This window comes from Amblyomma mixtum, chromosome 1, assembly GCF_055824585.1.
Source record: "Amblyomma mixtum isolate Tamu chromosome 1, ASM5582458v1, whole genome shotgun sequence".
Lineage (NCBI taxonomy): Eukaryota > Metazoa > Arthropoda > Arachnida > Ixodida > Ixodidae > Amblyomma > Amblyomma mixtum.
The window spans coordinates 192,487,809-192,514,248 of NC_143012.1; the positions used below are offsets into that span (position 1 = coordinate 192,487,809).

Genomic DNA, 26,440 nt, shown 5'->3' on the forward strand with positions numbered 1-26,440 from the left:
GGTTGACTCACTCGACCCCAACAACAGATAGCACGTAAACCGGTTGTAGTCGGGTTAGTGGAAGGGGAGGTGCTAAATGCGAACCTGTTATTCGCTTGCGCCGTAGCGCCTCCGAGGCAGCCGTGCATGCCGCAATCTTCCAGGCTGCCACTGCCCTTTCCCGCTGCGCCGCTCGACGCTTGGTGCCGCTGCTGTTGAACCGGTCGCGACTCGCTAAAATCGAGTTCATGTAAACATGCAGTCAAGTTGGGCTGACCTTGCTCATCTTGATCTCCTGGCTCGACCCGCCGAAGTCGGGTTCATGTAAACGAGGCTATAGCTGCCTGACAATAGACGGTGTGAAAATAGCAGCTGTTCCTTCAGTTTCCAGGTACGCGAGCGTGGACACGCATGCATACACACACACATACGCGGGCGCACTTTTTCAATCTTTGATCCAACCAAATCGAGTCAAATCGACACAAGGCAAGAAAGATATAGATATCAGCACGCGATGGGAAATTCTGGAGGGAATAAGCAACCTAATGATGCAAACTGGATGCAAGAAAGACGTACGTCTAAAATGAATAAGAGCACGCAGTTGAGGGTCCAAAAGAGAGAGGGGAGGGGGTCGCCCTAAGTGCTTACAGAACTATCGCTTTGTAGCCGACCCCCTTTTTTTTTGGCAGCATTCCTGCACACCTCGCCTCCCCCCCCCCCCCCTTTCTTCGTACAATGTCTATAAAAAAGTCTCGAGTCCGCCTCGTGAATGGTATGCATCTAGCTGTATACTGCATTTTTGTGAACCTTGGCAAAATCCGTCCAAGTTGATCGGAATGGACAACTTGCAGAATAACGAGCGCCCTCTACAATTTTCCAACCAAGAACCCTCGTACGCAGACGGCAATCTCTCTTTCTTCGAAAAGGGAGAGGAGAGCCGTCCCTTTATCTGTATGGGAGGGAAATTGTTGAAAGGACACAATAGAGCCGAGGCGCGAACGACAGGAGGGGGTCGTGACAGGTACTCGTCAAGGGAATGCATCATTGTAACCTTTGCACAACTTTCCTTTACACTCTACCTCGAAAGCTAACAATGTCCGGCGGGGCTTCAGGTTCACGCAGATTTGTGGGGCGCCCCGCACACCTTTTCGAAGAAGGACACAGTGCAGGGCTGCTGACTCATCTCCCCTAGCGCTACACCCTTCATGAAGCATTGCAGGAAGCAAAAACGTGTCTGTGAATAGCAGTTTCACGTCTCTTGCGCAATGTTGATTCATCTCAAAGGTAAACAGAAACTGACAATTGCCCACTTCTTTCTGTCTTTTTCTTTACCAACCATAGTTTATAAGGTTGGACAGGCATCCGCTGAGCGTTGACTAAATTGTGTAGCTGTCTTTTTATCATAGATGCAATACCATTTGATAAAAAAATATATTTTGTTCAGCGCTAGAGTTTGCAGGTTACACTCTAGACCAGGAGTGTTCCGACTACTACTAATATCACTATGCATCAACAGTGACGAAGTGATTGCACGCGCAAAAGACGAGGGCAGAAGGAAGGACACAAGAAAGGCACCGATTTCAACTATAAGGTTCATTAAAAAAAACGCTAGAAATATATACATGGGATATAAACATAAATAATTTGCTTTATATCACACCTTCCTTATTTTTGGCGTCCGCTTTCTCTTTTCGCTTACTTAGTAATTTGCGCTGTGCAGTTATGTCGACAATTATCACTAACTCTCCCAAGTTTCCACTGTATCGACGTTGTGCCTTTTGCGATGCGGGCTGGGCAGCATTATTTTTTTTTCTTTGCCCCCACTAATATATGTCACGACATTGAAAACAGTAAAGTTTGTAGTCGGGTAAAACTCAAGAACGAAACGGCACATTCCCTCAAAGGAGGCCCTCCAGATAGTAACATCGACGGTACAGCTTTCTGTGGCTACTCAGCCAAGGCTAAGCAAGAGAGGGAAGGAAACGATCCTCTGTTCCCATGCTGGGCATCCTTATCCCGAACAAGGATCACCCCACCTCTGACGCCGTTTGGACAAAGACGGTACCCTCTTTGCCCCGGCTCTCCAACTTTTTCCCTTCACCCTTCCGGAGCCATATACCGAATAAAGGAAGCCCCCCTCTCTTTGGCTTTGGCAAGGGACAGGCAGAGAAAGAAGCATGCGGAACCACCCCAGCCAACACCTCCCCCCACGCACGGCGGGGACTAGGAGCCGGGTTTGCCATGGTTCGTTTGTAATCCTCTGAAGGCAGGCGCAGCAGCAAAAAAAAAAAGCCTTCACGCAGCACGGGTCAAGAACGGACCGGACACGTATCTCAACATCTCAACCAAAACCAGTCTCGGGTCGCTGGGGGCAAGACGGGTAGACACTTTCTCAGTGATGGATCAGTGTCGTAGCCTGGTGGCAGAATATGAACTACTTGCAAGATGGCGGCAGCCGGCGGAAACGAAAGGGAAAGGAAGAGGATAGTGAGGAGAAGTATAGAGGGGAGCGACAGCGAGAAAGGACAGGGTAGAGCTTTGTACACTATTTACAAAATACAAAAGTAATCAAGTTCGCGCCGCTCGCGCGCTAATGTCCAAGCATTGTCCGAAAATAAGTGCGCGCGAGCGGCCACTGCGCACAATCACTTACACAAGAAGTAAACTGTATGTACATTTGCTGAAAGTGACGTGTTGCTACGGCTTGAAGCAGCGCTACGTAGCTACACTCTAAGAAAAAAAGGTGTGATCTTAGTCTTTTTGGGGGGTAAAACACTTGTCGCTGAGCTGACACCTTTTGGGGGTAAGGTTAGGCTGTTTCTTGGAGACTAAGTATTTATGCTCTCGCACATAGAGTAATGTTACGCTCTAATAGCCTAAACTTGCACTGACATAAGAAGAGTAACTTTAAACCAGTTAGGTATAACATTACGCCTTTCTAAAAGGGGTAAATGTTAGCCTGAGGAAAGCATAAACATATCCTAGCATGCAAGGTGCAAGTTTGCACCTTTAGTATGTAAATTTATGCTATGTATAGAAGTGCAAAGTTACTTTGTCAAAGACTAAACTTATACCGTCATAAACAGAGCAAAGTTTGCACCCCTGTGGTGCATGCTTATACCCTTACATGGTGGATAAAGTTACCCTTCTAGTGGTACAAAGTAATGCCCTACTGCAAAGGGTATCTATGCACTACTCGGTGGTGTATTTATACTGTCCACACGAGAGCATTATTACCCTTCTGTAGCGTAAACCTGCCCACTGAATGCAGAACTAAAGTTGACCTTTATGGTAGAAGCCCGAGTCTTTCTGGAAGTGCAGGCAGTGTCAAAATGTTGCGACGAATCTTTCATGTGAGATGGTCTGTGTCATTGTGTGTTCAGGTGCAGGTACTACTGCAGAATGTACACAAAGAATTCATAAACGAATTGGAGAAAGAAACATACCGTCATATTTATTTTGTCACATGCTACACCATATTACAGCAATGACCCTGGCAGTCTTCTTCATACAGGTGGAGGCAGTATGTACCATGTATTTGACCTGCACAGAGAAGAAAACATATAATGAATTTTGCAACCACAAAGCTCAGACGACGTGACCATGGGCTTAGTTAATTCAGGTCTAAAAGTGTAAACCACACAAAAGGCAGGGATAAAGGGCGATGCATGAAAACAATGCCACAAGTGCAGGCTTCTGTTTATTAATGAGAACCAAAATCAGAAAAGATATGCAGGAAAAACAAAGCATGTCCTAAATGGCAGCTACTTAATCACTCACATATGCTGACATTATCACAAGCACACTGGCTTCTCAGGAAAAATCCAGAATATTGTGCCCAGCTGCACGGTCAGGCTGTAGGCATCCCGGATGCCAGACTAAGAAGAGGGTCATATCAAGAAACAGAAAAACATGTGCATGAAATGGAAGCTACTAAAAGGTGATAAAATGAAATGCCGTTTAACAAACCCTTCCCTCCATTCTCGTGTTTTTATTTCTCTGTATCTAGAGTGGTTAAGGTTTCATGCAGCCCTTGCTAACAATATGTCTCTGGTCTCTGATGCCATTATATGTTTTGTTGCCCATACAGTGAATTTTCTTCCTAAAAGGGAAGTGTAGGTGATTATCTGAGCATCAATGAGTGATACTTCCAATTGTAATTTTCCCTGCATATATTACCTGTGAATTCATTTCCGATTAGCAAACAGCAGGAAGCTTGTGCCTGTGATGGCATTTCTGGGTGCATTGCATTGTCACAGCCTTTCGATACAGTTTAAATACCTGGTGAAAGGCCTACGCACAAAGGCTATGCACTATAAATCTTAGTCTACCACTCCTGGAAAACAAGGAAAAACTTTCGGCTAAATGTGAAATAATAGCAAGGGCAACTTACACATCTAAAGGGTTATCTCCATGCATGAGGTAACATCATACCAAAAAAATTATTTGGACCACATTATAATAAAGATACTTTTTGTTCACGTTCATAGCCTGTTTCATACTACACCTCTACATTATGCCTGTGCAAAAAGCTTTGGTTATGGACTGGCCTTCACTGACAGACTACATTAACTACACAAGCAGCATAGAACAGTCTCCTTCTAAAGCACTATTTTTGCTTGAGGAAATTACAAAGCTCGTCTTTTTATTTAGACAGTGCTGCTTCATCCAATGCTTGCAGCATATGCAGCAGCAGTAATTCTCATGAATTACATTTTGCTGGCACAACAGAATGTTGTGTTACCTTTACACATCTTTTCAGATGCTTAGCATAATGAAATTGTAAACACTGACTGACAGCATGCAAGAATGGCTATTAAACCAGTTGCCTTCCATATCTGCTTTCACATGCAGGGCACGTGAGCTTAGTTAAATTTTAAGTTCACTCCAATGTGAAATAGAACAAATATGGTTTCACGTGAGTTATTGGAAATTATTCACATCAGTGAACAGCACCTTCCTACTCAAAAAGAAAGTGTGAACAGTGCAAAGAAGATGAACAGCCTCACATAGCTTCATATCACATTAAGCTCTACATGCATAAACGACGGTGCTAGTCATATTAGCTTGGTAGCATGCCACCCTGCCAAGCATTACCATAACTCTGCATCATTTTTTTCTGACTTCTCCAGCAACATGAATTGTAGGCAGCGCCTCTCAAACTAATTCAATATGAAATCTTTGCTGAAGTCCAGCCTACTTTTGCAGAAAAAAAACTGGATTTATACTTCATGCCATAAAAAGTGGTCACAATTATTCAAACCATTATTCAGAAATTCTTTCGGAACTAAGTCCTCGAAAACATTGAAAAGCTCTAAAATCTCTGTAATAGAATGGCTGCAGCTGCGCAACATAGCATACTATGTTCACGGATGGACATCAAGTGATGATGAACTTGCAACAATGTCCCAATTACATAAAAACATACATACCACACACGTCTAGTCCCGGCCACTCGTACGGTTTTGAAGAATCCAGGCTGAACTTCGGTGCTAGGAGTGACAATGGTTGTGCACCTTTGCATCCCTCCTTCTCCCAGGTGCACTGCAATAGAGATGTCATTTATAGCGTTAGTGTAATGGTTAGTGATAACTTATATGTTCATTAAACCACGTAATGGCAGCACACATGCTCAAAAAACGACAGGAATAGTTTGAAAAAGAGAAACAACTTTTTGTTCCAAATTTTATCTATTACAGCACTTGCCACATATTTATCACAGGCATAATTGACGCAGTGCACTGGCATAATAAGCCTAGACAAACTTCTACAGCACAATGGCCTATTACCAGTGAATTGTCACTAAGTGCCTAACATAATTAACATATCTTCTAACAGCCACTGCAGAAAAAAGAAAGAACTATACTGTTACTGCTTACGGGATTGACAGTATTCATTACAGAATTTTTTTTTCGTTGACAGATTACCGCAGTGCAACCAAAATCCTTATTGTTCTAAACAGAAAAGCTTAGATACTAGCGTATTCTTCTATTCAACCTCTTAGAGCAACATCAAACCTAAAGTTTCACTCTTTCATAAGAGAATACGAGAGCACAAAAAGAGGTGACATAGACTGTACGCTTTTGTGAGCTAATGTTTGGCCACCAACTAGCCCTGACCTTTTCACTAATAAAAAGAACTAAACAAGTTCACTTTTCTCTATTAGTTCTCAGCCTGAGTGAAGAGCCAGTTACATATCAACTTAACACCATTAGCAAGCGCATCTTGCCATTCGAATGCAGTAAAACTGCTGGCATGATAAGTCACATTCTGGGTTAGCAAAAATATTGCAAGGTGTAAGCGACAACGGCCGCATGCCTGGAAGCGCAGAGCACAAATGAGCTGCTAATTTCTTGCCTATGAATAAATAAATTTCACGTTTACTGTTTTATCGTTTGCTTGCTACTCCGTGGTAAAGAAAAAAAAATTGACGCCGTCCATTCGCAAAAAAAAAAAAAGCGGCCTTGCAGCGCTAAAATTATAAAGGGATTATTGTGCAATAAGAATCACATACAGTGCTGCAGTAGATGTGAGCACTGCGCGCAGTACGTGCCACAGAAGCGCGCACACTAATTTACTCGCCCCTTTCTGAACGGAGACTGCGGTTTGGACTTACCTTACTGAATGGTCGTGAGCAGGGACAAATACTTGGCGTTGAAGAGACGACCGGCAATGTTCTTTCGCACGGCAGACGAAGGATCAGAGCCTGCAGCGAAAGAAAGCATGAGAAAGACGCCTGCAGATTGCGCCGCTGCGATCGTGTGTTGTACACGATAGGCTCCCTCCGGCCGCACGCGACCGGCTCAAAACAAGAAATAGCAACAAGCAGCGGCTCGCGCACACAATCCATGATAAAAAATCTGTATTGAACACACCATAACTTGATGGCAGGAAACAACCCGTATGACCAAACGAAAATGTCACTTACTTGTACGGTTGAAATTGGGCGCAAAGAATCCGTACGGTGAGGGCGCCGCGACGATCTGGCGTGCGCTGTTTCTTTCAGACGTTGACTCTTTCGCGAAGATGTCGCCCACTGCAGCATCACACATCGATGAAGCTTGCACGATGAAGTAATCGCTGAACAGAACCTAAACGCACAGAGGCCCGTACTAAAAGATGAAAAGAGGAATGCGCGTCGCGACTTGCACGCACGGCACCCAGGCGCGGTAAACAGCGGCTTCGTCTTCGACTCTACGCGAGCGGCCAATCCAAATAGACAGGCACGTGACCTGAAGAGGGAGAAGGGAGAAACTACAACCCATCGCCAGCCATCGCTTCCAAAGCTTGCTTAGAGGAATTACAGAGGAGGTTTTCCTTCCTCCATGCTTCGTGCCTTTCTTTCGTTCCGCCGGACCCCGCGCTTCCCCTCTTTTCCTTTTCTCCGCTGACCAAAAGAACGTCTGCGTTCCCAGTAGTGTCCCAAGGTCAAGCTGCCCGCGTGCGGGGCAACAACCTTTGGTCTTTGCAATGTGCTGGTAGTTTATTATTTTTGCATGCGCCTCTCTGCCCTTGTGGCACGTATTTTTCCGCGCTTTCGGCGTGCGCACAACTCTTCGTTTATCGGAGACAACGAGCGCGGCGAGACTCGTCTTGTCAGTGCTTGCAGTATCCCTTTGAAGCTTTTTACGCAGCCAGCTATTACGCAGTATGAATTACGCAGATGCTGCCGTAAATGTGTGGCGTATGCAACAGAATAGTTTTCAGAGCAGCTGCAGCTTAAAGTTACGAGCATCATTCGGAAGTTCTCGTACTACCGCGTACAGGAGCTACTGCGAAATATATATCAATAAACTGCCCTTCCTGTACTTCTAAAACCGATGTAAATGCTGCAGCATTATTGATTCAATGTCATTCTGTCGTAGGCTACAACAACAACAACAATGTCAGGTACAGTAACAGTTTTAAATACTGATATTGCCGCGTGATATTGCTGCGAGAAATTTCAACTTTCTTTTGTGGGGCCGCACGTGTGAGGAGAATCCGAAGAAAGCAAAAAAAAAAAACCGCTCTGTTCAAAAATAGTTTAACTCAATCGAAATAGATACAGCTGTAGAGATATGGATTTAATAAAGCCGCATCGAGTGATCAGAAGCGTCAGGCAAACAAAGGGGATTCACAACATTTGAACATTTGAGGAAGATGGCGCAGAAGAGGGCTTCAAACGACAGTCGACCACTGCTGATGCAGCAGTTCTCACCTCTCATCGTTCCAGTGTTCGCGAAGTTCTCAAAATATTTTCAAAATGGGTCAACAGAGCAGAAATGGAACACTGCCAGCGCTATGCCAGCAAGCATCCGTTAAGACGCTTCAACCGACTGGTTATTCGGGCGATTCCGTCTATTCACGCGCTTTCATTTTATTCTATATAGGCAGTTGCCACCGCTGAATTTATGCTTTTGTTAAAGATTGGTTCGTCAGTGCGATACAATGTGTCCTTTAGCTCAGTTTTATTTGTGCATACAAGACAAAAGTCTCAGTCATCGGAAGCAACTTACGATGATGAAGGAAAACCTGCCGGTTTATACGCCCTAGTTTCATTTATTTTCGAGCTTGGGTCTTCGGGCTGCGTCTATCTAGTGCAATGTACTGTTTAGTGCTTATCATTAGCCTCTAAAAGAAAGAGTTATTTCCTGACGCATGAACCATTCCATAAGAATTCACAATGCACTGCCGCAATATAAGCGCCTTGATTACTGTTTCCTCTGGCTCCCGGTTTGTTGCGGAATTCGATGCTTCCATAGCGCTACAGTTCGAAAAAAAAAATGGAGGCAGTCAACTTCATTTCTGACTATCAGTACTATTTGACTGCATTAAAGCTGCGCGGAACAACCTAAAAGCTAACAGTTACGTACACGTACACTGAGTTTAAGCTAATTTCTGCTCTTGTAGGCGTGCAGCACAATTTCATACGCAAGAGAAGTTCGAATAGACTTAAATCGCTTTGGTCGCCTCGCTCCCTGTTTATCAATTTAAAATAAGCTGAAATTGAATTGCTTCTATGTGAAACACTTGTATGCGCCAAAACATGATCAGGAAATGCAGCTACCTCGAAAACTGATTACTATGGGCTTCGCTATCTTGTGCCGAGAGAAAGGATCCGTACACTTGTTGGAAAGGAAACGTAGAAATGTCTTTTACGCTGCGTTGAGGAGTTTCAGAGCAGATGTACAGGGTCCGTCAAAAGTTCCAAGACCACAGGGTTTGCTTTTCAGCAGCATAGTCGGGCTGTTGAGATACCCTCGAAGCTCAACGTATCTGTAGAGAATAGAAGAAGGATCGTTCTACCACCTTAGAACCTCGATAGCTCTATCGGAATCATAAGTGCCAGGATATACCGATGAAAAGCGGACCATGTGGCCTGGGAACTTTTGACGGACCCTGTACAAATGCTGGTGATCTCATAGTAGACCAGCAAAAGTGCGACTCTGAGGCCTGGCTCGTGTCTTGGTAAAAGTGCTCTAAACAAAAAAGTACCTATATATATGGAATGGTCAGGCCACGTTCACAACTCAGTTCAGATGCAGAATTATTCCTTCCCTAGTTTCTTTCATTTTGGTTTTTCAGCGTTGTCAGTATTAGTGGTGAAGATCACGCGGTTATCAGCGAGTAGGGCTCTTTTTTGTTGTTGAAATGGAGCAGAAATATGAGAGTGCAATTTATTCGGGATTTGCGTGACATTGCATCTTCAGCTAACATAAAATTACTGCGTCAACAATCTCGCTCGTTCGTCTGATTTTGATTTATTAACTTGTATGCATGTTAACCTGAACCCTTTCTGTTATTCGTCTGTTATTTGCTCAGGAACATGTGCCACAACGAGGGGTTATTCGAAAAGTGGTGCACGTTATTCGAAATTGTACGGAGGGAATTAACCGCCCTGGTATTTATCGTACGCTATTAGAAAATGAAGAACAGCGCTGACTAATAGAGCTTACGCTGGCTGTGAAGCAAAACTGTTCCTTTTAAAGCTTTTATTACCGCTTTAATAAAAGCGTAACCACAAGCCGAAATTATAAGCGCAATAATTTTTATGCCTCTGGTGTGTTGAAGCGCTAAACTGTTGATTTCGTTCAGAGCTGCGATTGGTCAGAGGAGTAACACAGCACCGATCATGCCGTCTGTCTTTGCTGACTTACTTCTTTTTAAAATGATATCCAATCATGAGTATGAAAGCACATGCACCGAATATTAGTGATTATTTTAGGTCGTTAGCAACCAAGAGCATGTTTGCATGCGTGATGGTTGTCGTGGCTGATCGCGGCCAATGCACCTTTTTTCAGTAACGTTCTGTGCATCCGCCAAGCCGCCTCCAGGCGGAGATGGGCAGAAGATCGCTGTACGTGTTCTTCCAAGAAATAGCTTCTGGTCCCTTGAAGAAGCGAGGAGGCGCGGTCAGTGTCGCCAGCGCGGGTGAAAGGATCAATGCAGTGGGGGAGCGTGAGCCAGCGTAGCTTTTAACTATTGTCCTCAAAATAACCCCGCCACCCCGCTTTCGGGAGAGGGCCATCTTCGAGAGGGAGGGGAGGCGGTGAGGGCTGCATACTTTGCTGTACAGCGTCTTCGCGCAGAGGGAACACAGCTGGTTTGAAGAGTAAAAAAGGGGGTAAGTTTTCTGAAAGAGACTAACGGCCTCCACCACCTCGACACGGGTGTAATGATGCACTCTGCAAAGTGCATCGTTAGTCCATGCGCCTTCAGATAGCATAAGTCGTGAAGATGCACCCTTCTTACACCCTTTTTTCTTAGAGTGTACAATCAAAACTGCAAAGTATTCTCGCTGGGTCCGACGTTCGTGCTGCGAGCATTTGTTTGACCGTTCTGCCGCTGGAATTATCAGTTTCTGCGGCGCCAGTTTTGGAATTTCGGTAGTTAATCGTGCTGTTTATCCACTAGCTGACAGTTATCAACCGATATTAAAAGCTGCAAGTCGTGTACATTTTTGCGTGCAGTGCAGCCAGCCAGTTTTGCTGCCGAGTTGAGGCAGCTCTGTTTCATCACGGCACAGAGGAATTCTGCTGCACCCCGCCGCGGTGGCTCAGTGGCTATGGTGCTCGGCTGCTGACCCGAAAGACGCGGGTTCGATCCCGGCCGCGGCGGCTGAATTTCGATGAAGGCGAAATTCTAGAGGCTCGTGTGCTGTGCGATGTCAGTGCACGTTAAAGAACCCCACGTGGTCGAAATTCCCGGAGCCCTTCACTACGGCGTCCCTCATAGCCTAAGCTGCTTCGGGACGTTAAGCCCCAATAAACCAAACCAAACCAATTCTGCTGCAAACTTCATGCACAATAAGCGTACGCGGTGGCTGATGCATTTAACAAAGTGCAAATATGTTACTGATCACTAACAGTTCAGGCCGGGTACCTCACGGCGTACCGTGTTCACTGCGCGAGCTAGCGTGAAACGACCGCAAACATGGCGCGTTTGCCGCGGCGACGCTCGCGCCGTCTGGTAACGCGGCCTCAGTGAATACCTCCTATAGACGGGAGCGACAGCAAGAAAGGACAGGGGAGAGCTTTGTACTCGATTTACAAAATACAAAAGTAATCAAGTTCGCGCCGCTCGGGCGCTAGTGTCCAAGCATTGTCCGAAAATAAGTGCGCGCGAACGGCCACTGAGCACAACCACAAAAGAAGTAAACTCTATGTACAGTGGTGAGCAGCCTTGTCTAGAGTGCTTGAGCAGTGCGCACTTGGTAACAAAAACCGAAATTAGAGAGCAGCCCCTCAATAAAGGGCAAAGTTTTCGTGCCTACTTTTTTTACGAGGCTATCTGGCGCTACTTCCGTGCAAGCGTTGCAGCTGGACCCTAGAGGCTGCCACAAAATCTGGATTTGTTCGCAAGGAAGTGCACCGCCCGAGCGCTCTAGACAAGGCTGCTCACCACTGTACATAGCCGCGCGCACGTAGCGTCCTGTCTCGGACTAATCGCGCGCGCGACACACAGCACTAGCGGCCGGGGTGGGGCGCCCGGCCGCGTGTACCGTCCGAGGTAGCACCAACGGAGCGTTCGTGTCACGCGTGCACTACCTCGCGAAGAACAAGCGGGAAGTCAAGCCTGCCTGCTCGATGAACACACAGAGGCTCACCATTGTTCTGTCGCGGGTGCGCGCATTGCCGCGCGGCCACAGGAGCGCTTCGAGACTGTCCGGGATGATTCCCAGCGCCCTGTAGGCCGCGAGCATCTCGCGACGCGGCACTGCAGCAGCGGTACAGCGAAGGAGCATGTGCTCCAATGTCTCCACTGCGCCGCAGTCAGCGCACGCGTCGCTCGACGAAAGTCCGTGGCGCACCCATCTTTCCCCGGGCCACACGCAGCCGACGCGCACTCGGATGATCATCGCCCGCGGGAGGCGCGACAGTGAGCGCGCGCCGACGAGAGAAATGCGCTTTCCTCGCGCGATGCGAGGGTCCGGGTGTTGCTGACGGAGGTGGTCGTAGATCACCGCACGCACGTCTTCCAGGGCGAGCGGTTCGTCGCTGGGAGGAAGCTGATGTGCGGCGGTGGCGAGCTCGTCGGCTTGCTCGTTGCCTCGGATGACGCAGTGACTGGGCACCCACTGCACGCGAATACTGCATCTGCGCTCCGCGAGGCGCTCAATGCGCTCGCGTAACGCGCAGAGCAACGGGGTGCCACGGCCGGGAGTCTGCAGGCGGCTGAGGGCGGCACGGGAACCACACAGCAGAGCACACCTGGGTGGCGGCGGAGTAAGGGTGAGCACCAGGTCCAAGCCCAGGCGAAGACCCAGTAGCTCCGCCGTGGTCGAAGAGCCCAGGTAAGCCACTCTTTGCTGGCGGTGCAGCTGCAAGATTATCTACATCAAGCAATAAGACTCTCAATGCCGCACGGAACAACTGCCTGCGAATATGTCTTGGCCTTCCAAAGGGTTCCTCTGCATCAGGAACAGTAGCGGAGGCAGGATGTCTACCACTAGAGGTGATTGCCACCCAGGAAACTATGCGTACCCATCTCCGCCATGTCCTGCAAGGGAAGAAGCACTTCCTACACCGTGTCCATCTAACTCACAGCAACTCTAGCTTTGGCCAGGCAGTGCAGCTCCTGCCCCTTCCTACTATTAATCAGCCACAGAAACTACTACCTCTGGCCTTTCCTCCATGGACACTCTCTCCTCTAAAGGTGAAGAAATCTGTTCCAGGTGTGAATGCAAAGAGCCGCATGGCACAGGCAGCGCTTCTGCAAGCTACTCTCGCCTACTTAATCGAATAATATACGCAGCACACCCATATCTTCACCGATGGTTCAACTACTAAAGAAACCTCTTCTTGTGGCCTTTATGTGCCCTCAACAGGCCATGCCCTTTCTTACCGGCTGCAGCGGAGGACATCCTCTACAACAGCTGAGCTTCACGGCATTAAGGAAGCTGTTTCTTACATCCTGCGCCGAACCGCCGGCCGTTGGGTTATCTCCACCGATTCAAAAGCATCTCTGCAGATCCTGGCCAACCTGCTGAAGAAAACGAATCACCAGCCAGTTTCCCTGGACATCGGGTACATACATCATTTAGCTGTTGCCGCAGGCCACTGCATAACATTTCAGTGGGTACCTGCTCACTGTGGCATTCTGGCTAATGAAAAAGCAGATGAAGCGGCCCGTAAGGGCCATCAACATCAGAGATACATTCGAAGTTTTTTCAAGAAATCTGATGCGTCCCAAATGGCTAAAAGTTTTGCTTACGAAGAAACGTATCGGCTTTGGAGTTTGCCGACACATCAGTACCAATTTCTTCGCTCAATCGACCCACATCTTAGATCAAGACTCTCACCCAGAATTCCTCGACAACTGGAAACACTCTATCACCGACTTCGTCTGAATGCTGCATATACAAACGGCTTGCGATACCGTTTTGGACAAATGAACAGTCCGCATTGTGACAACTGTGCCTCGATAGAAACTGTGGAACATATCCTGCTTGAGTGCCCTGCGTATGCTAACGAGCGTGCGTACTATGAACATTGCATGCAGAAGCTCTGCCCAGTGCCCCTCACAACGGACAAAGTTTTAGGTGCCTTAGCCTGCTTCAGGCAACAGGGACTTGCAATGAACTTTCTTTTTACATATTTAAAAGACCTTGGACATCTCGATAAGCTCTAAATTCACTTGCACGTTACCTTCATGCATTCTTCATGCAGTGAACTTCGTCAGCCCATTTGTCGGACTATGCACTCCATCATTTGATAGGTCACATCAATACTCGCCATTACATCCTTAGTACCCATTTCATGGCCGCATTTTATCTTCGTTTTTTTTTCTTCCACCTCTTCCACGCTGCTCTCCTTCAGTCTTTATCTCCCAAATTCCCCTACCTACGCAGAGTAGCATGCCAGCGATATTGAAACGCCGGCTAAATTCTCTGTTTTTCATTAAAGGGGTAGAGGCATCAAATTCCAAGGTTGTACAAAAGACTGCCATACGTTTCCTTTGTATGTGAGGACCATAAGAGCGAAGTAATAAATTTAAGGGAGGTCTAGAACATATTTTAATTTCATTTTAAAGTTTGTGAAAATGCTCACTCTTGAAGTCTGAGCCATCGCTAGTGCATCAATGTGACGTAGGAACAGAGAAGAAAACACAAGCAAGTATTTCCTACGTCATTGCACAGTTTTCTGACGTACGGGACCAAGTTTTGCGGTTTCGTGGCCTAGCAACCTTGGTTACGAGTGCTCACGAGTTTGTTTTTTTTTCTGCACGCTCGCGAGCGCGATGGTGCTTTACGCCCGGCGTTGCCGCAGGCGATGTCGTTGCCGAAAGATCTACTTTTGCAGAGGCATATTGCCCGTGCTCTAATGTAGGAAGCATTCTCTAGTATCATGGATGTTATGTATTTTCTTGTGCGAACGTGAAGTACGCCGAGCATGCCGGCCGCCCGGCCAGCCTGGATCCCGTCTGCCGGCGTCATAAAAAGGAGCTAAAGTGTGTTCTTGACGTAAATAATAAACCCTGGGATAAGAAATGTGAAAAATGTGTCATTTTTGAGGATCGCTGACGAATACTGAGCTGCTGGCAAAGGTAACGACTGTGATACGAGCAAACTTTTTGCCACAACCGCCTCGCAGCTGCCGCTGGCCCGACTTTGCGGTCCGGCTCGCCTGGCGCCCGCTCGCTTCGCTGCTGAGGACGTCGTGGAGATTTACCATACTATTATTTTATTGTGAGATGATGCTGTTGACAGTAAAGCGATGTGTAGAGTAGGCCTTTTATTATAGCGCAGGCGACTTCCGAAGCGCCGGCCGCTGCGACTTCGATGCGGTAGAGGCTATAGGCCTAGCGACGACCACGGCAACCAGGCAGCAGAAGAGCTCGTCGCCCGTAGCGCCCGCGAGCGATGCCGTTAGCTCGAAACATAAGCAGGCATGCTTTGTCGCTGCTCGAGCAGTCTTTCTGAGGGACTGCTGTACGGCGGCGAAGTGCGACACCGGTTGCGGGCGGAGCTTGGGTAGAGCGGCGCAGCGATGCTCACCGCTCCGTGTCCCTGATTGCAGTGGGGCGGCAGTTCGCAAGCGACGATCAGTGCGGCGCGTCGGCCAAGTGGCCATATGGCTTGATGAATGTTGCTGCGCTTGCATTATTTGTCTAAATAATGATTCCACTTCCCGCTCTGAGCTCGCTACTTATTGTTTTTGGTCGGTGAATGTTTTCGCTCGGCCACCGATATGCCCAAGGCACGTCGGCCAACGGGTCTCGTTTTGGTCGGCGGCGTTGTCACACTAGGACGATGCTTGGTCGTTGGGGCGTCGTCGTCGGTGCAGTGTGACTGGCTAGTCGGGGAACGACCAGGTTGGCCGACGCGACCGTCGGCGTCGCTGTCGCGTCGACCTCGGGGTCCCGTCGGCCTAGTGTGAACGCGCCTGAACTGCGCGCTGGTCCCAGGCTGCCCTAGTCGTCGCTAGGCCTAGGTGGTCTCGCTTCCGCAGTTGACGGCGCTTTGGAAGTCGACTGTGCTATAATAAAAGGCCTAGTCTTCACATCGCTTTAGTGCGAACAGAACATAAGTTCGATTTCCACGACGCCTTCATCAACGGAGCTAACAGACGAGCAGCGCGCACGAAGAAGCAGCGTCGAGCTGTCGGGATGGGAAAACGTCGGCGTGAGGTCGGCGCTGTTGTCGGCAGAGTGTGACACACGGGTCGGCCGACGGCTGCTATCTTGGCGACGCGACGGCGATGCGCTCGTCAGGCGACGACCGGTGCTCGGTCGGCGTCTGCGCAGTGTGACAGACGCGCCGACGGCACGAAAATCGCTGCCGCCGACCATCGCCAGACTGAAATCGGCCGATCGTCGGCGTAGTGTGAACGCGCCTTTACCATTTGACGTTGCCTACACGCTCGGTGTTCGCTGGCACAATCTGAGCTGCGTCGGGCCTGACCCCTGCCTCCTCTTCGGAATCGCTGGCCAGCGGATCAAAAATGAAGTGGTTGTCGGGGTTCGAACCGCGGCGTCTTCTTCCTCGTCTGCGTCATCCCGCGATTCCTCATAATCGGTGTCTTCGCCGAAATAAAACTCTTCTTTCCGACTCGGAGCTGTTCGACTTGCCCTCCACCCGGCTCTCCGTGTTTACGCGCACCACGTGCGTGTCAAGCAGGCGACATGCCTACACGACGTCACGGCTTTCCGGGCCCACGTGACAACGCATTGTCTCGTTTTTGACATCATGAAAGAGCCTGGCAAAACCTGGCAACTACGAACCGAAACCGAAACTGCTGGGTACAAATAATACGATTATTAATTATATAATGCGAGTTCATGCTTCTAAGGTGGTGTTCCATGCTCACTGAATCGCTACGCATTATTTACAACCCAGAGATACAACACAAAAATTTGGTGTCTCTACCCCTTTAAAGAGTCTCTCTCTCTCTCAGCTGCAGGGCGGGGATGGTGGCCGCTGCGGCGAGCGAGCAGTTTTCGCTCACCACGGAGCCGTCAGTGAACACAAGCAGATGGTCGCGCAGTTGCTCGTAGATGACGGCTCCGGCTAGCTGCTGCACCGCACATAGTGGTGTGCTGCGTTTTTCCGCGATTTCTTTGCATTTGTGCTTTATGCTTTTTCGTGTACCTCGCGGATGATATAAAAGCTGCTTGTTTCGAACACTGTAATACGCTCGAAAAAGGCTGGTCCTCCAGTCGAAACGTCGTGAATTAAATCCTGTTATGTTTTTCAATTTCTGGCGACTTTGTTTATATAAATACATTTTTTTCTGTAAACGACGCTTTGCTAGGCCTGGTTCATGGCAACTCTCCACTGCGATTTGTTGCGTGACCCACGTGGTTGGGGGTTTTGGCGCCCGTCGATGTCGCCAGAACGCAGTTGGCTGTGAATTGGTGGAGACGCCAAGGGTGGAAGACGAACAGGCCTGCACTCGGGCCATTCGTTTTGCAAGCAGCCAGTTCCAAAGCTGCGCATGACCACACGCTGCGGCACCGCCGCGGAATTAGTGCAGCCAAATCGAAGCGACCTGTAGGCGGGGTCGAAGCACCTTGGCCATACATCCAGAATTCTTGAACAAACCTCTTGAATATAACGCGATCATTGAATGCAGGGGTTTCATAAATAATATAAAAGGAATAAAGTGAAGGGAAGGAAAAAAAATTAGAAAATAAACAGAAATAAAAATAAGATATGAAAATAAAAATAAAAAACAATAAAAATAAGAAAAGAGCAACAAAAAAATAAAAAAATAAAACATGAAAAATAATAAATAAATAAAAACAAACAGTGCGCCAGGAAACGCGTTCGCCTTGCAGCACTTTAGAGAGCCAAAGTGCCCCCTGAATTTTTATTTCCATAGCCATAACCTTTTTCCATAGTTTAGACGTTTTTCACGATAGCAAGAACGTTGGTAGCAAAGAAAAAAGCAATCCTGCTCGGGGGAGATCTGCGGATATAGTATATTACGCGAGAGCGCGTACAGCTCGTCCGGTCGAAAAGCCGTCGGCGTAGTAGCAGTCGAAAACGCGTATCGTTAATTATATCATGATAGCTTGTAGCTCTAGTGATTGATGATTGCTTTGTGTGTGATAGGCGAGGACGAGTTAATGAAATCATTGTAATTAATTGCTCAACTAAAGAAAGGAAAATTACAAAAAGGGGGCTTCGAAGGTGTCAGAATGCCCAGAATGAAAAGCCAATGCTTGATGCAAATTAGGGAAACTTATTGTATGTAATTGATTAATTGAAAAAAGGTGTCAGACTGCTCAGGATGGAAAGCCTAACCCACTACACTATCACGTCATACCCTGCAGGCGGAGCTAAAGTGTCCTCTCCAATTTTTTATAAATGTCACGACATATGAAAACTGTGCATTCAAAAATGCATTAGCGTTGAAGATTGGTTTTGTAGAGAATTTTTTCGTACGCCTGCTGCTTCGTTTGGCTTCACGACTTTCTACCGTAGCGAAACTTTTGCTGTTACATCCGAGCGTTGATTATTTAAGACTGCTCTGCTGGTTATACGGCTGCAGCATAAGACTTGTCGGTAAAGCGCGATGTTTCGTTGTCCGGTATGTTTCGTTCTTTGTTGCCTCCGGCAACGGTGTATTCTAGCAATACCGCCATTTAATAATGTAGCAGAGCACGTTTTTTTATTTTTTTTAGTTCGTTCTTACTTATGTGTATGCGCATTAGAGAAAAGCGCGAGTTCGTCGTACACCTCGCCGCATACCAAGTACATCTTAGGGTATTACAGTTAGGGCTAGGGCAACCAAGCGGAAGTGTCATTCCACGACAGAATATAGTCCTGAAGACTATGGGGACGAGGCCGACACGTTTATACAAAAGATTATACCCCTTTCTTACAGCTTAAAGCCTGGTTCTCGCGCAAGTGATTTAGCGACGCGTCGCAGCGAAAATTTCCATCGCAGCGAATGCTAAAAACAGGTTTTCCCGCTGCGGCGGCTGATTCGCTAGCATTCTCGCTTGCATGTGATACAGGCTTGAGAGAACTAACCCACCAAATCTTCGGAATTATAAGATTAGACAAGTGCGGAGAATGTGGCGGTGAACCCTTTGTGTCGACAGCAGAAGCTTCGTTTCCGGAAGCGAGCGGAAACGACCCTCGTTTACTGAGCGCTACATGGTGCAGTGACAGGGCGAGGGGACAAATTCCTTTCTCCTTCCCTTCCCAGCCTTGGCTGCAGTGCCACAGAAAACTGACCCCAACGAAGGGATCGGCTATGCCTTCTGGTTTGCCCCAGTCCGACTAATCATCGCAGTGATTGACGTAGAATCGATAGCTAAGGGGGGTAACAATAAGAGCCGACTATTCCGAGTGTTAAGCGACGACGAGCGCTGGAAGACCCTGGTATCATGTCTAGGGTGTTCTCATTTTTAGTTATCACCGTTCGCATTTCGTTAGGTATTCTGAAAACTTTTAAACTGCTTCCAATGCGCGCTCTTCATTAGCCTGCGGAGATTGCAAGTTCACAGCTTGCACTTCACAGTTTGATAAGATATTGAGCACCATCAAGTGCTCAAGGGTTACACGCTTTTGTCGCCTCAGGAGGCTAAAAAATGGAGCGTTGGGTTTCGAGAGGCACCGCACACTCGGATGTGGTAGTTGTGCACAGTGGTGTGCCGGTTTCGCGAAATGCGCTAGAATATACCCGGGGGTTTCGCTCACATCATCGACAACTGGTTTTTTATAGATGTGATTCCATTCGATCGCATAGCTCGCTGTTGTCTGCCGAATGCTCACTTTTCGAAAGCGGTCACTCATTCAGCTCTGCATTCATAGGACCTAAAATGGAAGTACTATACGAATGCCAATTTGATTGGGGAGTTTTGCTTGTTAGCGCTGCTCGAGCCGGCCGAGAAAACAGGCGCAGCGACGAAACTTGGTAGCGTGTTTAGTTCCCCTCGATTCTGGAATATAAGCTCGGATAGCAGTCAATGACAGCAGCGCTGCCGTGAAACCGGAGAGCCGCATGTAGTTCAGGCTCATTCGCGGGGAAGTGATCGGTGACTTGGCGCCACTCGACAGCTGCGGCGCATCTGCGGTGCTCCTTCCATAACTGTGTACTGTGTATCTGCGCAGAGCCGTTGATTTCCGAGCTCTAATACGTATCTGACCGTGACATAACATTTCATACTTTAATCTTAGGTTGACGTGCAAAATTCTTGGACGAAGTGCATCCTAAAAAAAACGCAGGACGGCCACCAAAGTTTCCCTAGATATGTTGATTCAAAGGATGCGACCTCGTGCTTTTTTGGGTCTTGAATTCCTGGGAGATACGCTGCGTTTTTAGGTGGAGTCGTCGCCACCCCGCCACCCAGGTGGCGTCCTATCGCGGACGATGTGAAATTTGCGCTTGCATCAGGGTCAAGGGCGTCCGCAGAATTTTTTGCAGGGGGGGGGCCCATTGGTTGTTGGCGCCGGAGGGGGGGGGGGGCATGTTCGTAGCAAAAAGGCACTATTTGCGGTATGAATTTATTTATTTATATATAAATAAAAAATAAGTGAAATACACACATAAAATAAAAATTACAAACAGCAAATTAAAGTGTGGCTAGGAAAGATACATTGCAGTTTATCAACGAAGAAACAATTAAAATTAATAAAAAATCCAAATATATACTGTCACTTCGTGGAGAAGAGTGCTCAGTATTGCTGCATACGGGTTCTCGACTCACCCGGATTGATGACCAGCACACAGCACAATATGGTCGCAAACACGCAGCTACAGTCACTCAGTCAGTCTTCCTTGAACAGCAACTGTAGACTCCACGGATTTTTCTGGGCGAATTGCGTGATTACACGGGTGATAAATTCATTTCTGTGCTTCATTACACGCTCTCGGTACACACTCGTCACACACATTGATTGGAAAAACGGTTGAACGCGCACGTTGAAAACAAAAGATGTCTATACATACAACGAAAACTTATTTACAAGATAAATGCACGCTCGCAGCTTCATACACCTCGCTCCATCTTGCTCGCGCATCCGCACAGTCGAGCAACCGCACGCACACTGCTCCCCGCTCGTAGTTTTCTCGTCCACTGTCTTGGTTCTTCTCAGCTTCGTTGACAAACGGCCACTAAAAACACCGAAGCACAAATACAGAGGCGCGCACACGTGCAAGGGCTTACTTCCGTGCGACTTCCAAGGGGAAGGGACACTCGCCACTCCGGTAGGAAAATTTGTTTTGTGTGTTTTTATGGGGTTCAGAGCCCCAAAACGACCCAGGTTATGAGGAACGGAGTAGTACAGAGCTCCGGATAATGTCGACCACCTGGGTCTCTTTACCGGGCACTGACCTCGCACAGTACACGGGCGCTGTTGTCATTTGAGGCCCAGCCAGAGGTGACAGGCGAGCCAGGCAGGCGCCATCGGGCTGCGTTGACCAAAGGCGCTGGTTTTCGGAGAAGACGCAAGGGACGCTGGTGTGGGGGCGCCTCTGGAGACTGCGTCGCCGTGAACAAAAGATGCTAATCTCCTTTGCCGAAGATTCTGATAGCGGCGCTTCTACCGCACTGCGCTCTCCCGTGGATCGGAGGCACAGCGAGCGGCGGCGGCGCCAACTGATCTCGCGCTTGCCCATGAGCAGCCCGACAAAGCGGGAGTGGACACGGCTGATTTGTCTTTCCCTCCTGAAGAATTCATCGGTGGCCGGCATAACGAAGGCGAAAACAAGATGCACTGTGCACTGTCTGCCTCCGTGTCGCTATCTGTCTAGAGATCAAAGAAACAGGCACCCATTTCAAGACGGCTTGAAACACATGCTCGCCGGTGCCGCTGTATGTCTGCAACAGGTCGGCCTTCAACAGAGCTAACGATGGCGTGGTTTGAAAACGGCATAAAGACGCGTGCCCGGACGCGGCATTTCGCAGATGTGACCCAAAGCGTGGAAGCGGAGCTGCTTTTACGCTTTTGGCTGAGCCCACCACGGCCCCTGGCGTGCGGCCATCACTCACGGTTCGAGGGAGTGATTTTCCAGGGGGGTGCAGCCGCCCCCCCTTGCCCCCCCCCCCTCCGGACGCCCATGATCAGGGTGATAATGCATGGCTTGCAAGCTGCACGGCAAACCTGATCCTCAACAAAACAGCTCAATTTTCGCACCGTGCGCTGTGTTGTCAGATGCTGACACGAAAAAGAGGCACGATACTGATAAAGCGCGGGCTACCAAGTGTAAGCTAGCAGGTACCCTCGTGTCGAATTTGACCACATGGCGTGCACAGTGCAAAAGTGAACAGCTCCCTTGCATGCCCAGTCTGCTGCCTTATAAGCGGCTGTTGTGACAACCTATACGATGTCCTTTGTGCAGAAGAACGACTGCTCCAGACTGGTAAGAAGGCTTCCGATGTCCAGCCATGTGCGTGCGTTGTGTGCAGACGAATCCTAAACAAGGCATAATACCAACCTCTTTTGTCAGACATTTACTCGGCGTGCCCATGCACCGCGGACGCCGTAGCGAGAGGCCGGGTCACTTCCCGCGAATGTGCCTGAAGTACATATGGCTCTCCGGTATCACAAAAGCGTTGCTTTCATTGACTGCTATCCGAGCTTATATCCCGGAATCGAGGGGAACTAAACACGCAACGAACTTTTGTCGCTGCGCCTGTTCTCTCGGTCGGCTCGAGCAGCGCTAATAAGCAAAGCTTCCCAATCAAATTGGCATTCGTTTACGACGTAGTTTCGTGCGGCTCTAGTGCTCGGCGACCTCCCGGCCGAATTTCCGCTGGACGCAGATTACGAACGGCAGTCTGAATGCGACACGCGAAGAAAACATGCTTTGCACAGGAGGAGTTCGTCTGCTACGTGCACCTCAATCATGGCGGCGGCGGCATGCCAGTGCATACCACCTATTGGCTGGAAGACTGTCCTGTGACGCGGAAAAACCGCTGTGTTGTAGTAGCAGAACACAAGGTATAGTAATACCCACTTACGGAGAATGTACTTCGCTGTAAGTACACTTTGCCGCATCTAAACGACGCAAGTGAGTGTCACTCGCGGAAGAGTGCACTTCGCTGGGAGTGCGTTCACGGACCACACTTTGCTGGCCGAGTGCGTAGCCTCGACGCCAGCGGTTCCAATGGTACAAAATTTATAGTGCATAAAAAGTACTTACAACTTTACCTTACATGCTATAACACTGTTTTCAGAAAAAGATCGCGTGTTATAGCTACAAGCGAAGCAACAAAACAAGTAAACGTGATCAGATGCAACATCGCTGCCCTCAGCCATCTTGTTTGTTGTCAAAATTCTGGATAGTCTTGGCTGGTCTTGGCTTTTCTTCTATTTTCATTTTGTTTTCATCGTTAAAAACGGTTGAACCTCGTTTTATTCGCGCTATCACGTTAAGCAATCAGATATTATGAGTCTTTATTTCTTTTCCATTGTCCTGTTCAGAAATTCCGCTCATTTTCTGCCGCCATTTTTTTTACTACGAGTGCACTTTGCTTTCCCGTTTAGCACTGCGTAGCCCAAAGTGTCACTCGGGATGCCGAAGCGCACTCCCCGTAAGTGCACTTAACTTGTGCGCTTGACAGGGGTACAGAGAAGGTTTGGCTTATGGGGGTTTAAGGCGGGGGTACCACGGCGGCCATCTTGGACAAGACGTTAGTTCAACCACAAGGGCGGCTCCACTTGTCCGTGGAAGCGAAAAAGCGCTCCTCCGAGACGGTCTGATCCTCCTCTCTGCGTTACCTTGACCTCCTCTCGCTCGCATGGTGGCAGAAGGAGGCGGTTAGTCACGGAGGGGGGATAGACGCCCCGACAGTGACGACCGACCGCGCTCGAACGTGTTTGGCACACTCGTACTGCTTCTTTCGCCCCCACGCACCCCTTTACCGGCCCTGCCATGGTGCCTGGCGATTCTTTTTTAGGAGGTACTATTTCGTATGTGACCTTTTGCGGGGCTAGTTGATGTGACATTGTGTTCAGTTGGAGTCAGCGCCCGTCCTGTCCGTCTTTCTGTGTGTTTTGTGTAGAATTTAGCGCTGTGTTTACTTTCCTGAACACAAGGTCTTTATATCTTTGACATTTACAGAAATTATATTTTGTTTCCATTTTTTCCAGAGTTGTACACGTTGTTTTGTAGTTATTCTTTTCTCACGACCCTGAAAAATATTTTGATGACTAGCAGCGGCAGCCACGGCAAACAATATTACAAAATAAAGCTTCGTAGGTTCCACTGGCATCCATAACAAAGGGCCACAAGACATCTATGGGCTATGGCCTTCGTAAAACTATGGATGATGTCGAAATGAATGCAGCGGAATAGTAGATGACCTCTTGGTTTCAAAGGGCGGTTGCCATGTGTGTTGTCACAGCCTTTTCTGCCGTCAAAGGCGCGTGGCGCGTAGCTTGTGTGCTATTGATTCCCGTTCGCCATGCAAACGTTTATTTCGCAATTCCAGGAAAAACACCTGGAGGGAAACATCAACCCGAGATTTCGAAGCATGGCGAGTGTTTTTATTGTTTGCTCACACAATGCCAGTGCTATGTAGAATTCTAAGAGAAAGCTGATATGGTAACAGTAAATAAGAGAAAAGTGGCAGAATAAGGCGTATCAGAAAGGTATAAACATATTGCGTTCAAGTCGTTGGGTCAGTACCTGCGGAGAGGAAAAGAAAGCAATATCACAGTGTGTTAGCCCCCTTCATCTCCCACCCGTTCCCGATAATAGCTTGGGAGAGGTAGTCTGTGACGTTGAGATGCGTTTCAAGTAATGCTGATTTTTTTTTTTCCGCCCGCGCATCCATGCATGATAACAAAAATCCCGAAAGCGCTTACGGCCGCAGCCGGCAACATTCTTTTCGTTCACTTTTTATTGTCAAATAAACTACTACCACCACCAAGGTTCGAAAAACGAAAAGGAAACACTGCCTGTGAAACTTCGACTGGAGACTGCGGGACATAGCTGGCAAGAGCTAATAAATACTCATTACAATCGCGTCGAGTTTCTCTCTACTGTGGCCTTAGCATAGCATTTCCATCCATTCATTGGAACTGCATTTTGTTGCCACACGAGGCAACGTTCCTGCTTTTCTGATATCGTTAGTGATCAGCACGAAATTCTGATAATTCCAACAGTTCTGATTCCCTGCTGTCTTGTGAACACGGATGTGAGCGTGCGGCAGCATCTGTCTAGAAAATAAGCGATCGAATGTGGATATTGCACTACCCCCCAATCCCCTCCCATCTTTTTGTACTGGCACTGTTTGTGTATTAAATTCGTATATTAAAAGGCTCATTTTTTCTCCATTCCGGGGAATGCGGGAAGTCAGAGCTATACGCACCGTGGCAGTCCTCTACACAGTAAAAAATTTTACACCCCTAAGGGTGCTAAAAAGGTGCTCCGGCAATGTGCACCCTTTGGAGCACCTTTATAACACCCTTATTTTGCCCTATACACCCTTCGTCACTGTCTGAAAGGGTGCTATTCCTCCAAGCACCCTTCATTTTGCGTAGGGTGTAGAAAGGGTGTAAGGAGGCTACTTTTAATGACCATATATTTAAGTATATACTGCCTTTCAAGGCTCGTGTGTACCAGAGATACAACTAAAAAAGTGGTAGCCACGCATAAATATTCGCCATTTAACATTACTTCGAACAGATGCGCATATCTTTACATCTAGTTGGCAAAAAACTGCCAACTATAAACACAAGTGTTTTCCTCAAGCAGTTTTTAGGATTGTGTAACACATATGCGCACTACCAGTCTGCCAGAATCACTTACGCTGAACAACTCATAGAAGAATTTGCTCTTTATTACATCTCTTCAGTGCTGTGTCATATTTAAGTGCCTTGCATTTATCTTCTGGCATTATTGTAAAAAAGCAATATAATCTGAGGACCTCATCTAACACTATAGATGAAAATGGATGAAATATATTTCGATAAAAAATGATTTTAATCACCAGAAAAGTGAAGCATAAACAGTGGAAACAAGACCAAATGCAGCATATTACACTGCAAGCATTCACAGAAAAATTAACACTTTGTAATTGAGGAACACGTGATAATGAAAAAAGTTCAGTAAGTGCAATGCATGTGTAAAAGCATGCAGCAAGCAATTTAGAATGTCATATGATGAAAGCCTAAAAATTGCTTTGTCCTGGACCTGCAAGCATGCTTTTGTGGTGCAAGCTCGAAAAGTGTTTGTTTCTGTATAGGTATCAAAAATGATCCCATGTGGTTCCGTGAGAAACATTCTTTATAATAACCCCTTTATACAATCCAGTAAGCAGGATGTTGCTGCAAGCCGACTTGGGAGTAAGATGCGGAGGATGTCTGATTAATGTTCTTGCCTTTGGAAGCAACAGCAGCGCAAACAACAAGTCGTTAATCCGCGCGTTTCTACCAGTGGGAATTGCTGGCAAGCGCTGAAATTTCTTCGGGCACCGAGACGGCACAATACCCATTTATAATACCAAAAATAAAATAAAAAGTAGGAAAAAAAAACTTTTTCACATCGAAACCGAGACAGAAACTGGTTGTCACCGC

General features: G+C 47.7%; 1 protein-coding gene across 1 annotated transcript; it reads right to left on the bottom strand.

The window, feature by feature from the left end:
- Positions 1-3,407: 3,407 nt before the first annotated feature.
- LOC149370359 (uncharacterized) lies at positions 3,408-8,314 on the bottom strand. The gene is made up of 4 exons (XM_089561324.1): positions 6,908-8,314; positions 6,596-6,685; positions 5,412-5,523; positions 3,408-3,522 (listed from the first exon to the last, which is right to left on the bottom strand). Exons 1-4 carry the CDS (start codon positions 7,022-7,024, stop codon positions 3,449-3,451), a joined length of 393 nt encoding a protein of 130 aa, XP_089417450.1. The 5' UTR covers positions 7,025-8,314; the 3' UTR covers positions 3,408-3,448.
- Between the last annotated feature and the right edge of the window lie 18,126 nt (positions 8,315-26,440).